We start from the raw sequence: 18,482 nt of genomic DNA on the forward strand, positions 1-18,482 counted from the left end.
GTAATGTGATGTTATTGTAAACAACTTATGTTTGAATCACCGTTTATTCGATGTAAATATTATAATGTTAGCTAAACAACCGAGTTTTAATTAATTTGGACCCAAAAGGCATTATACACACTTATTTATGACACTCATCTATTTTGTTGTTCTTGATTAATTACCTGGCAAAATTTTATTACAGGAAGGTTTAGTAGTAGTAGTAGTATAGTATGAATAATATTATGGATAGTATCATACAATTTAAAACAAAACAAATAAGTGGAATTTACTAAGAAATATAACATATGCATAACACACCTAGAACAGGCAAAAAAGTCAGCAATATGAAAACTTAAAATGTTACAGCCTCTTAATGCTGCTAGACCGCTCCCATCTCTTTCTATTTATAAGAAAACAGTTTTAAATAAATCACTAATATCTCATATATTTATATAGAAATTACTCTTTTTAGAAATTTGACGTCAGAAGTTTCAACTACCACGACATCACCAATCATCTGTTTAAATCGCAGAGCGATTTTAAAGACACAGAATCTGTAGTAAGTATTCAAGAAATCACTAAGAAATTAACATCAAGTGCGATACGACCACTACAACAAACTTGCATGAAACCACTTGATGATCACCATGCTCTAGAGTTACACAAATCCAAGAGTTACATCGTTAATCTTATTGACAGAGCTTTGAGCAAAGAACTAGGAACTGTTCCTTGTGATCGACATAGAAGTAACGTAAGTAAGAGAATTGTTCTTCTTCTTTTTCCTCTCTTCGTAAACCATTTTTTTATCCTCTCCTGAATGTCTCTTCCAATTGCTTCCATCCTTCTTAGTCCAGAAAGCCACTGCGCATGCCATAGGAAAAATATTCCGATTTGGATTTTTTGCGCAATCTTACTCAAAAAGGACTTCTTTAACAAATTTGAATGTTGCCAGAACCAAAATTAGGTCAAAAATTTTTTAAAAGTTTTTTTTTTGTTTTTTTCCTAAAATTATTTTTGTTGCATGGAGCAAAGTTTTTTTTAGGTTTTTTGGATCATTTCAAACAGAAAGGTTTTTAGTGACTTTTCTCTAAAGTTGATCGTTTTTGACATATAAGCGATTAAAAATTGAAAAACTTAAAATTTGAATATTGCCAAGGTAGGTAGATATTCTTTAAACATCGATTGATGAAATTCCGAAGAGATTTTTGCAATACAGTATTCAAAACTCGTTTGTTTTTTAATTTCTAATCACGCGTGCGCGACACTATTTTCCACCGTTGCATGTGTATACATGCAGTATGGTGCAAATGAAAGGAATAAATTCGTTATTTCGTAAACCGACAACTTTAAGGAAAAAACCCGAAATAGGTCGATTTTTATTTTTAAGTTATGATAATTGTGGCATATTACATGGTATACTAGTGACGTCATCCGTCTGGGCGTGATAACGTAATCAATGATTTTTTTAAATGATAATAGGGGACGTGTGGTAGCTCATTTGAAAGGTTCTTCAATTCTCTATTCGGTAATGTAAACATTTAGATAACTATTTATACAGGGTGTCCAAAAAAATTTTATTAAATTATATTATTTGACAAAAGAAGAAGTAAAAGGACGCTCTGTATAAATAATTATATTACTGAATAGAGAATTGAAGAAAATTTCAAATGAGCTAGCAACGACCCCTATTCTCCTTTTAAAAAATCATTAATTACGTCTTCCCAGATGGATGACGTTACTAGTATACCATATATGCCACAATATCGTAACTTAAAAATAAAAATCGACCTGTTTCGGGATTTTTCCTTAAAGTCTCTGGTTTACGAAATAACGAATTTATTCCTTTCATTTGCACCATACTGTCGGTGGAAAATAGTGTCGCGCACGCTTGATTAGCAATTAAAAACCAAATGAGTTTTGAATATTGTATTGCAAAAAACTCTTCGGGATTTCATCAATCGATGTTTAGAGAATCTCTACCTATCTTGGCAACATTAAAATTTTCAGTTTTTCATATAGTTTTTGAGGGTTAAAAATGGCCAATTTCGCAATTTTTCAATTTTTAATCGCATATATGTCAAAAACTATCAACTTTAGAGAAATGTCACTAAAGACCTTTTCTATTTGGAATGATCCAAAAAACCTAAAAAAAACTTTATTCCATGAAAAAAAAAATAATTTTGGGAAAAAAACAAAAAACACGTTTAAAAAATTTTTGACCCACTTTTGGTCTTGGCAACATGCAAATTGGTTAAAAAGGGTCCTTTTTGAGTAAGATTGTGCAAAAAATCCGAATCGGAATATTTTTCCTAGCGGATGCGCAGTGGCTTTCTGGACTATCTCTATCTTGCGCCGATCTAATCTACAATTTACCTGCCACTGCTGTTATGTCATCTACACATTTCTTTTGAAGTCTTCCCATGCTTCTTGGGGTCCTCCTTGGTCACCATTCTAGGATTTTCCATGTCCACCTGTTATTATCATATCTTACTATATGATCGGTCCAGCGCCATTTCATTCCTGTAATTTTTCTTTCAACATATCCTTGATCTTCGTTCTACGTCTTATCCCGGTATTTCTAGTGATATTCCAAGTATTTTCAAGTGTTTTTTGTCTTTTAGTGATACCTCAAGCCTGGTTCGTTCAATTTGCCTTCATTGTTTCTAGTTGTTTGGAAGATTTTCTGGTAAGGGCTGCGGTATCCAAGCTATAGGCACAAACTGGTAGCATGCATGTGTTATACACCTTTTTTTTAGTTTATAGGAATATAGGTGTTTCAAAATATACACTAGTTTACCGTAATCGGCCCATGCCAGTTGTGTTCTTTTTTTAAATTCAGCATCTTGATTTGGTTTTCTAAGTTTGATGACATGGCCCAGATATACATACTGTTCAACATTTTCTATGGTATGTTTTTTTATTGATATATTTACATTTGTCTGGTCCTATTGCGACTTTTGACGACTTAACAAGGGATATTTTAAGCACCTTTTCGGATTGCGCTATATAGAGAAAAATTTCCTAATACGTCGAACCCGCTTATTAGAATAACCTTCGTGCCAAGCAAAAGTATTCCTATAAACGCGTTATTATAATAGCCGATCATTGGTGACTGATTATCGTCGTCTCCGTGCTTATAAAACCGGAGATTCAGGATGTAACCAGACAGCAGATACTCCCAATTGTGTACTTGTGGCAAAATCGGAGATCTAACACATGTCATATTAGAATGTCATTTAAACATAAATAACATAAACGACCTTTATAAGGAATTAAAAGATTTAAAATGTTTTTTCCCAATAAACCTTAATACTTTAATATTTACAAATGAGATGGAAATTCTTCATCTCATTTATAAACATGTTAAATTTTGTAAATACAAGTTGTAAACGTAATACAGTCGAACCCGCTTGTTGGAATAGCCTTCGTGCCAAGAAAAAATATTCCTATAATCGGGATATTCTAATAACCGATCATTGGTAGCTAGTAGAAAGGTTTCGAGACCTCACAAATCTTATTCCTTAAACCGAGATATTCCTTTAACAGGTATTCTAATAAGCGGGTTCGACTGTATATATAATAGGCATAATTTGTTAATGTGGTTTGAAAAAATTTAAAAAAAAATAATATATAAAAAAACACATTATAAAATAATAACAAAAAGATAATAAATAAAAAAAAATAGAAACAAAAATAAAAAAAAGAATAGAAAAAAAAGAAGTAAAAAAGTGTTTCGCACAAATTAAAATATGTATTAAAAAACAGTAAAATAATTAAAAAAAAAACAAAATAAAAAAAGCTACACAATGTACCAATGTATCTATAAAAATAATATTGTAGAATTTACTTATCTTTATAAGAAATTTATGACTATGAATCTGCAATCAATCACAAACAAATCTGGCTAATTGGCTCTGCCAAAGCCATTTTTCAAAAAAAAAAAAACAGAAAGCAGTTTAGTCCAGAAAGCCACTGCGCATCCGCTAGGAAAAATATTTTGATTCAGATTTTTTGCACAATCTTACTCAAAAAGGACTCATTTTAACAAATTTGCATGTTGCCAGAACCAAAGGGTGGTCAAAAATTTTTTAAACGTTTCTTTTTGTTTTTTTCCTAAAATTATTTTTTTTGCACGGAAAAAAGTTTTTTTTACTTTTTTTGGATCATTCCAAACAGAAAAGGTATTTAGTGACTTTTCTCTAAAAATGATAGTTTTTGACATATAAGCGATTAAAAATTGAAAAATTGCGAAATCGGCCATTTTTAACCCTCAAAAACTATGTGAAAAATTGAAAATTTGAATGTTGCCAAGGCAGTTAGATATTCTTTAAACATCGATTGATGAAATCCCGAAGAGTTTTTTGCAATTCAATATTCAAAACTCCTTTGTTTTTTAATTGCTATTCAAGCGTGCGCGACACTATTTTCCACCGACATCGACAGTATGGTGCAAATGAAAGGAATAAATTCGTTATTTCGCAAACCGGCGACTTTAAGAAAAAATCGCGAAACAGGTCGATTTTTATTTTTAGGTAATGATATTGTGGCATATATGGTACACCAGTTACGTCATCCGTCTGGGCGTGATGACGTATTCGATGATTTTTTTAAATAAGAATAGGGGTAGTGTGGTAGCTCATTTGAAAGGTTCTTCAATTCTTTATTCATTAATGTAAACATTTATATAATTATTTATACAGGGTGTCCTTCTACTTTTTTTTTGTCAAATAATTTAATTTAGTAAAAATTTTTTGGACACCCATTCGTTGTCAAAATACAAAATATTACTATTTTGTATTTTGACAACGAAACCCTATTTGGGCTTCGAAACGTTAATAAAATCATTTTTTTGGTAAAATTGTGGCTTATTTCCCATTAAAATAATTTTGTTATAAATACAAAATTATAAAAAAACGTACAGGGTGCTATTAAAAAAATTAAAGTTAAGGGTTGTAACTAAGGGATGCACATTTAGGGGATGTATTTTCTACGCCATATTAAAGTGTATTACAAATAGAATATATCAGTTTTTGTCCCATTCAAAAATCTCTATTCGCTTAAAAGGCATAGCCTGGAAATTTAGTCAGGGACTGAATATGAAAATATGCATATTTGATGCTAAAAGTATCTTCTTAAAACATAACTTATTATAAGTTTACTGCAACCTCAAAATGTAAATTAACTAGAAAAACACTAATTCAACTAAGATTTTTGAACTTTGTTTTATTAGATCTAATTATGAATTTATTCTCTTTGCTGAAACTAAGTCACTTGTTGCAAGACTTCCTTCATGTAATATGTAAATTTAAGAAAAACATTCAAAGAGAAAATGGAAAAATCGGCTAATTATTCAATCAAAAATGTACTGACGATTGGAAGAAAATGATGGTTTAAACGTATTGCAACAAGTCAATTAACTTCACCGCGGCAATTTTGATTTTAAAAGCGATTCCAATGGGGAATATAGCATCAGTCAACGTCAATCGAGGTTTCTCAATTCTCAGTGGGATAAATGACATAATAGCCCGGGAGGTAGTGTCAAATTTGACCGGAGCATTTTAGCATATCTGGTTTCTTTTTATTTAGGTAGGTGTTCCAAAGCTTATTAACAAATGATGTGTCAGCTGGTCCAAAACCGGGGATTTTAGACAAGAAAAGGTAAAATATGAAAGTTGATGGACAAACGCTACAACTTAAATGTCAAATATTTATACACGTTATTCAGAACATTTGATAGCCTTGCTTACTTGGCTCCTACCTTTCACTCAGGAGATCCAGGTTCAAATCCTGGCGCGGAAAATTCTTTTTGTTTTTTAAATTGACATTTTATTTTGAAAAATAATTATTTTTATCGCCAACCGTCACTAAAGTCACTCATTATTGTACTCATTTGCCCTCATTTGCGACAGTTAAGTAACACTTTATTGTACTGAAAGAAGAATTTTACTTTACCTGCCGCGATTAATCAAATTAACCCAGATTGAATGTAAGTGGTCGATGGCAGTAATCGAATGGGGAGAATTTGAGTGAACTTAAAATTTATTTACTTTAATTATTAAAAATATTGTACACAATTTGCGTTATTGACAATTAAATTTATGTCAAAAACTGAAATTCTGTAGTACTTTGTAAATATATTCATATAAAATAAATTAAAACTTGATCGCTATAGTAATTATTCAATATTGATAACTATCGATTAAAAATCGAAAGCGGCCATATTGCAAAATTTATCTGTCATCACTGTCATGAAATTATTATGACGTCTAAATTTTAAAAAGTTCTTAAATTGTAAATTAGAAGTAAGTGTTAAAACCAATATCAAATTATTGTAGAAAGTGAAATTGTAGATAAAATATATTTTGGCGTTATCCAAGCTGTCAAGCTTTCAGTACTTCATTTTCCAAATAATAAACATGATCAAATTAAAAAAATTGTGTAGTGTTATAATGAGATTTTAAAGAAGTTAAATAAACGACAAGTTTTTATTCAATTTATTTTATAAATTTTATATTATTTTTAAATTATTACAGAGCCCAAACTCTTACATAGTCAACTTTAAGGTGCGAATCATCGGAATTCAAATTCCAAGTTGATTTCCAATCAAATTATGTTAGCGATAAAATTTTGTATGCACCACGTCAGTAAAGACTTTTTATCGAACTCGTCTGTTACTCGCCTCGCTCGCTATGCTCGCTCTACTCGTAATATCAAGACTCGTTCAATAAAGAGTCACTTTACTGACTTGGTACATAAATAACTATTATAATACCACGTTTTTATTATTTATACGAGACAATATAAAAAAATCTGTTTGTCTTTTATAGAATCGCAAACTATGCATTTTTGGTCATAATATTATGATTGATCTTAATAAGCAAATTTGTTGTACATGAACCTCTGAAGGCTCCTGAGTTGGTAGGATCAACAATCTAAGTGGAAAGGGAGACATTATTTGTTATTTTTTTGGACAAACTGTTTTTTCTTAATTTTATATGTTGTAGAACCGAAAGATACAACCCTAAATTTTCACTTTTCTCTCACCAACCCCCATTTTTTAATAGCAATCTAAATATTTCCCCATTCTCTATAATACATAAAAATGAATGTTTGTACCTATGTCCCTTATAGAATCGTAAACTATGCATTTGGTAGTAAAAAGTATACGTACGCAATATTTTTTGGTATTTTTTGGCTTTCTGGTAATTTTTAGGTATTAAACTTTGAAACATTATTTAGTTTTAAGGCGGTACGAAGTTTGCCGGGTCAGCTAGTTAATAATAAAAAAAATATTCTTGGACTGATTAAAAAGTATAAATCAATAATTTATGAATTTTAGATTGTAATAAAAAAGCGTCAGCTGCATCATGTACATTGCCAAAAATGTTAGCTGGCCAAGTGGACATGCCGTGGTATTATAAAAATAACTCTTTTTCAAAATAAAATGTCAATTTAAAAAACAAAAAGAATTTTCCGCGCCAGGATTTGAACCCGGATCTCCTGAGTGAAAGGTAGGAGCCAAGTAAGCAAGTCTATCAAATGTTCCGAGTACCGTATATAAATATTTGACATTTAAGTTGTAGCGTTTGTCCATCAACTTTCATATTTTACCTTTTCTTTTCTAAAATCCCCGGTTTTGGGCCAGCTGACACATCATTTGTTAATAAGCTTTGGAACACCTACCTAAATAAAAAGAAAACAGCCATGCTAAAATGCTCCGGTCAAATTTGACACTACCTCCCTTGCTATAATTTTACTGCAAAAAATATTGAAAATCATTTCATTATGTTGGTAATTTTCTTATACGTCCGTTGCATACTCTTGTCATTTTCATACTCGATTGTCGAGATCGCTAAAAATGGGGCTAGGAGAAAGAAATGAGAGGGTAAAACGTCTTTAATGTACTGTGTCGACAAAAAACTAACCTTAGATACCACATCTGCATACTACCCAACGATTATACATAAGGGAATATTATAACGTACTGTAATATAAGTAGGACAATATGTATAGACTAATATGTTTTAAGTTAATTTTAAATAACCTTAGCAGATGTGCACTATCGAAGTGACAATGACCGCAAGTGAACTGATGAGACGTGTTGTTGTCATTGACGATTAAATATAAAATAAACGACAAAACATATGAGGTATCAAATATATTATTGTACGTAGAATTGCGACATGCCTCGGCTGATCTAATTTTTAAATCAGCTCGTTTATAATAAACTTCGAAGATATAAATAAAGTATATAGTTAGCAGATGAAGTAGTAATTATTTAAATAAGGACTATAAGGGTTAATTGTATACCAACCCTTCAACATTTCCTTTCAATACTAAGGCTCTGAATGCGGTTCTATAAATTTAAACTTCATATATGCTGCAGTATAATGAACCAATAAAGGATATTTAAAACATGATACATGATACATGATAGTAAACACAGAATACAAATCTAAAGTATGAAAACTTTAGATTTTTATTCCAGCTTAACCAAAATTACTCAAAAAAGATACTGTTCAAATGAATATATACCATTTATGGACAGTTTAAGAAAATCAGGATAAGGCATACGGCAATGCAATTAGAAAAAAAAACTACATCAAAGAGAAGAAAGCTTTGTATCAAAAACCAAACCTGTGATATCATACAATAAAGAAAAATAAACTAGAGCAGAAAGATCTAAAAAACGACGAATACCGGCGAGTATATAACCTATCAAGCAAACTCGTTAAAAGAATACGCCGGAATAATGATAAAAATAATTACATTAAGGGGATGTGTCAGGAGAAAACTAGAAACAAAGACACAAATCAGGACATATTCATGGCTATCAAGCAATTACTCTAAAGACCTGCGATTTAATATGGACAAAGTTAGATATCCTCAACAGAATCCCTAACAGAAAAGATATCCTCAAAAGACAAAAAGACTACTGATTGTCTCTTTCCAGAGACCAACTAAAATATCGCTAGATATGTACAACAGAAGAGCAACAAAAATACCAAATCTTACGGATAAGAAAAACTACAAGAAAGAGTAAAATATAAAGTATATATAAATATAAAAGAGTAAAGTATAAAGTAATACCAATACAGAATGATAATTCTTAAATAGCAAGATATTAATACCTTCTATTAACCCTTAAACGCCCAACCTTTTTTAGGTTCCATGTACGCCCAAGGGTGGGTAAAAAATGTCCACCTCGAAAATAGCTAATATATTTATTGAGGGTTGTTGGAAATGGATTAAACTTAAGAATATTATTTTTAATAAACACAGCATCTTCTAAAATATTCATTTAAACAATTTACAGTCCTTACAACAAAATTACAATGTACATATATCAAAATTAACATAACAGTAAAAGCCAGTGATTCAGATTTGTCGATTTTCTCCACATTCTGCCTTTCAGCCTCCTCATGGGCAGATATTTATGTCGATTATGTAATTATACGTCGATAATTATATGGATTATGTTCCTATCAAAAATAAATTATATAGAAACCTTTAGTAACAAGTTTTATCAAGGGTGTACTTTTTATGCTCACCCATATTTAACTCAAGGTATTACTTTTATTTTCAAAAATATCGGTAGAACCAAATTAACATTCGATAAAGGGCTGTCTTTTTAACAATAAATAATTTTTTTTAAATTTTTAAGCACGTAGTAAATATGTTACAAGGGAATACGCATTAGGTGGACATTTTTTACCCACCCTTGGGCGTTTAAGGGTTAATTGGTAAATAATTAAATTCTACAGATATTATTTGGACCTTCCTTTCATTAATTAAATTAGAAAAGACCTCAAATAATAAAATATAGACAATTTAACTTCTTGTAGCCTGATTGATCTTCCCCTTTTCTTTCCTCCTTCAGAATTCCATTTTATCATCGCATATGTCACTGCATTATCTCCTGCTCTTTATATGTGACCTAGCTTAAGCATCCTGCATTGCTTTATTTCGGTTACGATATCTTCTTTCACTACTTTCTTAATCTCTGCATTTTCCTACTTTTATATTCATTTTGATATTTATCTGATGTTTGGGAAACAGAGCTTAAGTCAGAATTTCACAACAATAATGTTTTGATGCCTTTTGGACCAAAAAAAATCGGCTATTTTACCTAAAAAAAGTCTACAATAATTAGTTTTCTTAGTCAGTATTTTGCTTTTTCTTAAATTATTATTTTCAAAATAAGCATTATTTCCTGCGAATATTTTTTATTTCTGGTGCTATTTCTCCTGTTTTTCTTACTGCTATTCTCAGGTATTTGAAGTGTTCTACTTCTTCAACGTGTAGTGGATATTTCATCTCCTTGTTTCGCCCCTTGTCTCCCCACTTTGAATGTTGATGCTAATTTTGGTAGTTCTCATGGACATATTTATTTATTTTCTGAGTATATGTGGGATTTTTAATTTTCCCAGTGCTATCGTTAGTTATTTTTCTCCAATAGACTTAAATAACTATTCATTTGCTTTTTATTTTCGTTTTATCATGTGTATTGCTTCTATTGTCTTTATTTTTTTTTGTGAATTTACATTGGCATTACTATGTTCTTCATGATTTTTGACAACTCTATTCTTCGTGATATTTGACAACTCAATTCTTCGTGATCTATGACAAATTTCTTCGTATTTGTTTCAAGCTTCTGTTATATGTTGTATAATCTGTGTATAGTATTAATATACACGGATTATACGACATGTGACAGAAGCTCGAAACAAATGACTGTGAATGAAAAGCCCTATTGAATAATATGTTTACAGTAGGTTGTATTAAAACCAAATACCCAAAAAAGATCGATAGATAATATAACAATACGTCAACAAACTACTTAATTTTCCTTAATAGTGCAGTCACTGAAGGTTTTCACCTCCGATTTCGTTGAACCTCCATCGATTTTCATGAAAATTAGTGAGTGGTTAGAGGATATCTCAAGGAACAAAGGTGACATGATGCCAACTTGCGCTTTTACCCTGGGAGTGGATGCCACCCCTTCTCGGGGGTGGAAATTATTTTATTAAAAATAATACCATAAGTCGATAGAGGGACAAATTATAAGCAAAATTTTTTATATAAAGTTATTAAAATAAATCAACACTTTTTGAGTTATTAAAGACCAAAAACTTTATTTTTCCGTAATGTAAGAAAATGCATGTTTGAAATCGGGTTTTCACGTATAAATCAAAAACTATAAGCTTTTACAAAAAAGTTATAATTACTGAAATTAAAGATAATATAAATTTGAATACATTCCTCTCATACAGAACTAAACTAATGTTAGTTCAAAGTGAGTTGTTGGCAATTGAGTGTGTATTTTTTTTCGACGAGTCCTCAAATCTAAGTATTCAAGCTTAAATAACGGGAAAACGATGCAATGTATAAAATATTCCTTCTTAACATTTGTCAAAGTACTTCAAAATACCTATCAAATGAACTTCAGGACAAGGTAATAGGTTTCGAATTTTTTAGGAAAAAGTAAAAAATAAAACATACGCCATTTCCACAAAAATTAAAATGTATAGTATTCCTTGCAAGAACTTTTTTATATTAGCATAATTAAGGTTTTTAATAATTTTGACCGGTTTAGATTGCATATTTTTGAAAAAAAGATATAATTTAAAAATCATAATTTTTAAAATTATTGTAATTCTCACATTATATTGATAATAACTCCAAAAATACTCAATATACGTAAAAAATTATATTCAACCAAATTTTAGTTTTTTCTGTGCCAAATATTTTACCTGTACTTCTATAGGGTAAAAAAATAACCGAGATAGAAACGTTTAAATCTTAAATTTTGCTGTGGGAACCATGCAACCGGGGTCATTTAACCTTTTATTTTTAAAAAAGTAACAGGTCTAAAAGACTAGTTTTAAAGTAATTAAATAGAACTTGGAATTAACTTTCAAACAGTTTTTAGATGAACCTGATATCATAAACACGAACGGAGTTATTAAAAAAAAACAATAACATTTTTTGGAAAAAATTTTAAAAGATAAATTTTGAAAAAAATTTGGAGCATATATTTTAACGCTATCAACATGTTCGGGGGCTCATTTGAAAGATATTTTTAAGTGCTTTGACAAATGTTTAATAAGTTTATGTTATAAAATGCATCAATTTCCCGTTATTTCAGCTTGAATACTTAGAGTTTTTTACTCACCGAAAAAAATATACATTCAATTACCTATAACTCACTTTTAGTTAACAATAAAAGGTTTTTCTAGTAACTAGTTTATTTCATTTTTTATTAGCTTTCATTTTGATAATAATAACTTTTTTCTAATAACTTACACTTTTTGAGTTATTGATGAAAAATTGGTTAAAAACATGCATTTTTCTCAAGAAAAATTAAAATCTTTAAAGTTTTGATTTATTTTAATAACTTTATATAACAAATTTTGCTTGAAATTTGTCCCTCTATCGAATTATGGGGTTAATTGGCATCCACCCCCAGCGTAAAAGCGCAAGTTGGCACCATGTCACCTTTGTTCCTTGAGATATCCTCTAACCGTTCACCAATTTTTATGCAAATCGATGGAGGCTCAACGAAATCGGAGGTAATAGCTCATATCCACCTTCAGTGACTCCACTACAAGTAAACTTTAGTTGGATGTATTCCTAAGGCATGAAAGCACATGGACTTTCATTGATGTACCTATCTCCTGAAATCCAATTTGGGACCTTATACATACTCTCATCACTTTTTGTCCAAGAACCAAAGCTTTTCACCTTGCAATTTTTACAGAATGGATCAATTTGCTTGAAAATTTTAGAATAAGTAGTGGATAGTCCATGGATCAAAATCTGTATGATGCCGACAGGCGCTTTTACCATGGGGGTGGTTGCCACCCTATTTCGGGGGTAGAAATTTTTTAATATATTTTGACCGCAAAAGTTAATAAAAACATTCATTCTTAGCAAAAAATGTTCTATACTTTTTTTTTACAAAATTAATATAGTTTTTGATTTATTCAATATAAAAAATATAAAAATATAAAAAATCAATGTATTTCGATGGTATGCTCATTTACGATTCACTCAATTTTTGCCGTAGAACAAATTTTATCAAACCAAGTTCTTGAGAATTAAATAACCTACAATTTTATTTTTAAAGATTTTTTCGCATCTCTGTTGCTAATCTTTCTATTCTGAAAAAATGGCATCTTTTACCAAATTTCAAACATTCGTTATTCGCTTTAAACTTCAGTTTTCTAAAAACTAATCATTATAAGCCCGTCATACTTATAGAATCTATTAACAATACAAAAATAAAGAAAAACGAATAAGGCCAATGACTAAAAACACCGCTAACTTACATTATTATGCTTCCAATTAGATTTCTCCTTTTTTTTTCAAAAAAATATATTAATTTTTTAAACGTAACTTTTTTATTTATCTTATAAAGTTCGTTAAAAAAATTTTATAAGTTTTTACAAGATCTATAAGGCTATTAATATTAAATCCTTTTAAAATTCTCAGTCACAAAAACAGGTGGCATTGAAAGGGTTGGTAAATGTGGTTTTTGCATAATATTACAAATTTTTATTGTCGATAGCTCACTTAACCTTTGCCGTAAAAAAATGTTTGCAAACCAAGTTCTTGGAAATTAAATATGCTACAATTTCATATTTAAATATTTTTTCGTATCTCTGATGCTTATCTTTCTATTCTGAAGAAAAGGGCATTTTTTACCAAACTACAAAAATTCGTTATTCGCTTTTTACTCCATTTTTTTAAATACTAATTATTCTAAGCCGATCAAACTTCTAGATATTAACAATACATCAATCAAGAAAACTAAATCAGGTCAATGACAAATTTTAATTAGGGTGGTGATTAGGGGTTGTTTAAGATCATTTTTTGCTGAAAAAAATAGGGACTGACTTTCTTTTTTTTATAAGTCACTTAATTTTTTAGCTAAAGATTTTTTATTTCTGTGGATAGATATTTTTAAATACTTTAAATTTGTTTCAACAAGTTATCCTCGAAAAATGCATAGTTTTCCCGACCTTTGACTTTGAAACTACAATATTTAGCATTTGATGAAGAAGAGCCAAGATATAACAAAGTATAGCTCGATTACTATTGGTCTTAAATAAAATAAAAAAACAGTTCTATTTATTTTTTCAAAAGGTACATTTTTGTTAAGTAAAGTTGTTTTGATAAAACGAAAACTTTTTGAGTTATTAGCGGAAAACTTATTAAAAACATTGATTTAGTTTATATAAAACTAACACTTTTGATAGCGAATAAATCGAAAACTGTTAATTTTATCAAAAAAATATATAGAACGTTTTTTGCTTAAAATGAATGTTTTTACCAACTCTTGCGGTCAAAATATAATAAAAAATTCCAAAAAATGGGCAACCACCCCCATGGTAAAAGCCTTTTGGCATCATATAGATTTTGATCCTTGTACTTTCCACTACTTATTCTCAAATTTTCAAGCAAATCGATCCATTCTGTAAAAATTGCGAGGTTTTGTCCTATTTTAAGCTTCATTACTTGGACTATTATTTGTATTTGATTGTAGTGCGAAACCATGAACCGCAAAAAAACCATCGAACCCACCAACAGACATGTAGAAAAATCCGAAAGAGACATCGCGGTTGAAATAACCAGCGCGCTTGCAGAGTCTTTGATATCCAACGCCACGTGTCACGACATGGAGGAATCGGAGAGGAAAGCCTCAAAGGCAAAACTCTGCTACTGTAACTCAGGTAAGCGAGTTAAAACATCTCTATTTAGACATTTTATTTTATATAAAAAATACAAAAGTCTTTTATATAAAATAAATGATAATATGGACATGCTGAAATAAAAAACAATACAGATTTGTGGAGTATAATAATAATGCTCAACAAATGAAAATTTTTTGTTTGTTGAATTTTTACATTCCTTTACCTTTGCAGCTTTTAACTTGGGGCCACATTTAGAGTTACAATATGATTAACTCGTGAATAAACTTTGGCATTTCATTTATACATATTTTTTTGCAAATGATATTTCTAGCAAATGATATGATTGCAACATAAAAAAGACTCACGTAGGTATAGCTAATGAGCACATTAGCAATAATACTTTATTATAAATTGCAACATAACTCACATTAGCAATAAATAGTACGTTCTTTAACGGTAAAATATTGCAAAACCTCTAAATTTTAAAGAACCGTTTGGATTGACATGATATTTGGCATACAAGTCAAAGAAAAAAGTAATATTGTGCCAATGTGTGCTTTTGCCCTGGGGGTGGGTTTCACCCCTTCTCGGGGTTGAAAAAATATACGCACAAAGTAAGTCCGGAAATGGATAAATTAACTAATTTTAAGTTACTTTTGTTCTATAGAGTTTTTTCATTAAGTCAATACTTTTCGAGTTATTTGCGAGTGAATATGTTCATTATTCAACAAAATAACCACGCTTTTAGACGGTTTTTCGCAGATAACTCAAAAAGTAAGTATTTTGTCGAAACAAACATTTTTAGCAAAAATATATCCTGTAAAAAAAATTAAAAAAATGGTGTATACATTATGTCTCTATACCTAGTATAAGCAGAGTTATAGCTAATGAAAATCTACATAAAAACACCAAATCTTAATCAATTTTTGTATTACAGAAAAACAAAAAAATATAATATAAGAGTATTCGTAAAAGCAATGCTGACTTTTTTTGCTTGTTGAGATTCTTGGTATCTACCAATCTAACAATTTTTAAGTTATTTTGAAAAAAAAACATTTTTTTAAAACTAAAATTTTTTAAAATTTTACTTTAAAAACCAATTTTTTTCAAAAATAAGCAGTTTGAATCGATGAAATTTACAGATCATATAATATCATAAGTAAAATAATTTGTGAAGCGGTAACGATTAATTTCATTTAAGTTGCTAATTAGGGGGTAATCCTCCTAATTTTTTTGTGCCAAAACAAAAGCGACCAACTTTATTTTAAGCGTAACTTGCTTACATTGGATACTACAAATTTGTTATAAAAACAGAAATAAAGCCTTTTTTAAACACTTTAAAAAAATTATAATGGGTTTTCCCCAAAAAGTGCTTTATTTTCTGGATATTTTACGTTGAAATATTTCATTTGAAATTTGTCGAATATGAACCTATTTTTCATTGGCTATAACTCTGGTTCTACAAGGTTCAGAGACCTAAAGGGTACATAATTTTTTTACTTTTTTTGTAGGCTATATTTTTGCTAAGAATATTTTTTCAACATAATACTTACTTCTTGAGTTATTTGCGAAAAACCGTCTAAAAACGTGGTTATTTTGTTGAAAAATGAACATATTCACTCGCAAATAACTCGAAAAGTGTTGACTTGGCGAAAAAGCTCTATAAAACAAAAGTTACTTAAAATTAGTCATTTTATCTATTTCCGGTCTTATTTTGGACACATATTTTTTCACCTTCAAGAGGGGGTGAAAATCACCTCCAGGGCAAAAGCACAGTTCGGAACAATATCACTTTTTTTCTCAGACATATTAGCTATGCGTATGCCAAATATCATGACAATCCAAGCGGTTTTTTAAAATTTACAGCAAAAACCGTGAAATAATGTACTAAAATAAATAGATAAAGTATCAATAAAGCCAATAAAAGCTTGTACAGTGTTGCTATTCATGTAGCCTCTCAACTATACTTACCCTTGATAGCTACGATCCCCTGGCCTCAAGTAGAGCTATTGCATGGTTTTCAAATCTTGTTTAACCTCTTTCCCAATTTTTATTAGAAAGACTAATAGGTCTGGATCCCGCGTATGAAAAAAAGTTGATTAATAGCAAGCTGAAAATTTGTTAATAGCTTAAGGGTGTCTAGTCGGACAAACTTTGATATATGGGAACACTGGAACAGGGGAAGTTTTAATTGTGGAATAGGTTAAAAATTTGGAACGGTCAGACCACGAAAACGGCACATGTATTTTGTCCGACAGAACAGACTTAAACTCTCCGAACAGAGATTAAACTAAAAAATCATGCAAAAATCAGACTGTTATTTATCACAAAATGGGCGTTTTAATAAGTGGAACATGTAGAATATGTCAAATGACAGGAATTATCACAAGTGATAAATAGCAGTCTGATTTTTGCATGAGAGTTCATTCTCTGTTCGGAGAGTTTAAGTCTATTCTGTCGGACAAAATAAATGTGCCGTTTTCGTGCTCTGACCGTTCCAAATTTTTAACGTGTTCCACAATTAAAACTGCCCCTGTTCCAGGGTTCCCATATATCAAATTTTATCAGACTAGACACCCTTAAGCTATTAACAAACTTTCATCTTGCTATTAATCAATTTTTTTTTCATACCCGGGATCCAGACCTATAAATTTTAATGAGACCTATACATTTTTAAGCTGATGGCAAATTTGAGTTCATCATAATAGGTAAAAAAAAGCGAAGTCAAACACTAAGGAATGCACGTACTTTTCCCCTTGTTGCCATATTCTAAATTTGAAAAAATATATCAAATCATCAGATTTTTTTGATATGTTATTCCTATTAGCCTATTATAGCGAGCATTTTATTGGCTAGAAGTGGTGATGATTATATTATGACGTCATTATTATATTTGGTCAGATGGTAAATGGTAACTGACGTCTGTCATAATATTGGAGATTACATAAATATAATGTCAAATTATTGTTTTCAAATTATATTTTATTTATTTAATTAACATTTTAACAACAGTTTATTTTTTCACCAACTTCACTTTCCCTGCCCTATCCTTAATTGGTCTTGTTCTGTGGTAGGTTTAATTAGGCATTAATTTTAAGAAATGTTGCTGGCTAAATGGGCACAGCTCACAAAGGCCATAAAAGAAGAAGAAGAAAAAATAAACAAACAAATATCTTACATAACCTTATATCGGAAAATGTCAGTTTGGCACCTATAGTAAAGATAGTTATTTCTGTTTTACACTCTTAAACACAAAGATAAACAGTGTAGGCTGTAGCAGCTTTAAGTGTTACCCCCCCCCCTTATTAACTTATTTATTTTTAGGACATAAGCAAAACTTTACGCGATCCCTCTACAGGTGACAGGTATAACTTTGATTTTTTTAAATGGGAAAGTGCATCAAATGACACCTCATTTAAAAGCTTTTGAAATACTGATTACAAAAATGTATAATACTTTAATCCTATTTGAGAGCGTAGGCGGAAAATTTCGGTCATTTCATTCATTTTTTTCGAATCCTGAATATACTATTAAGTATTCTTGAAAAATTTAAACACAGAATGAAAGATTACATTATAACGGAGGGCTGATAGTCCCTTAGCATAAACAAAAAGTTTCTTTTGAATGATATATTTGAAATTAAAAATCAAACTAAATTTTCTCTTTCTTTCACCCATGTGCCTTATTAAAATAAACATTATAGAAGTTCTCAGGGACTCTCGACTCTCGATAATACTGTAATATTTCATACAAAAATACTTATTAGTTTTTTTAGGATTCCAAAAAAAGGAACGCATTTAAAAA

The 18,482-nt window shown here is 30.1% G+C and overlaps 1 protein-coding gene across 1 annotated transcript in view; it reads left to right on the forward strand.

The window, feature by feature from the left end:
- The window catches only part of LOC114332891 (uncharacterized), a 169,365-nt gene that overhangs the window by 149,041 nt on the left and 1,842 nt on the right, over nucleotides 1-18,482 (forward strand). Inside the window, exons 7-8 of the mRNA XM_028282680.2 lie at nucleotides 455-733; nucleotides 14,531-14,717. Of these exons, the coding sequence (XP_028138481.2) occupies nucleotides 455-733; nucleotides 14,531-14,717 (466 nt within the window). The remainder of the gene's footprint in view (nucleotides 1-454; nucleotides 734-14,530; nucleotides 14,718-18,482) is intronic.

This window comes from Diabrotica virgifera, chromosome 5, assembly GCF_917563875.1.
Source record: "Diabrotica virgifera virgifera chromosome 5, PGI_DIABVI_V3a".
In the NCBI taxonomy this organism is placed as follows: Eukaryota; Metazoa; Arthropoda; class Insecta; order Coleoptera; family Chrysomelidae; genus Diabrotica; species Diabrotica virgifera.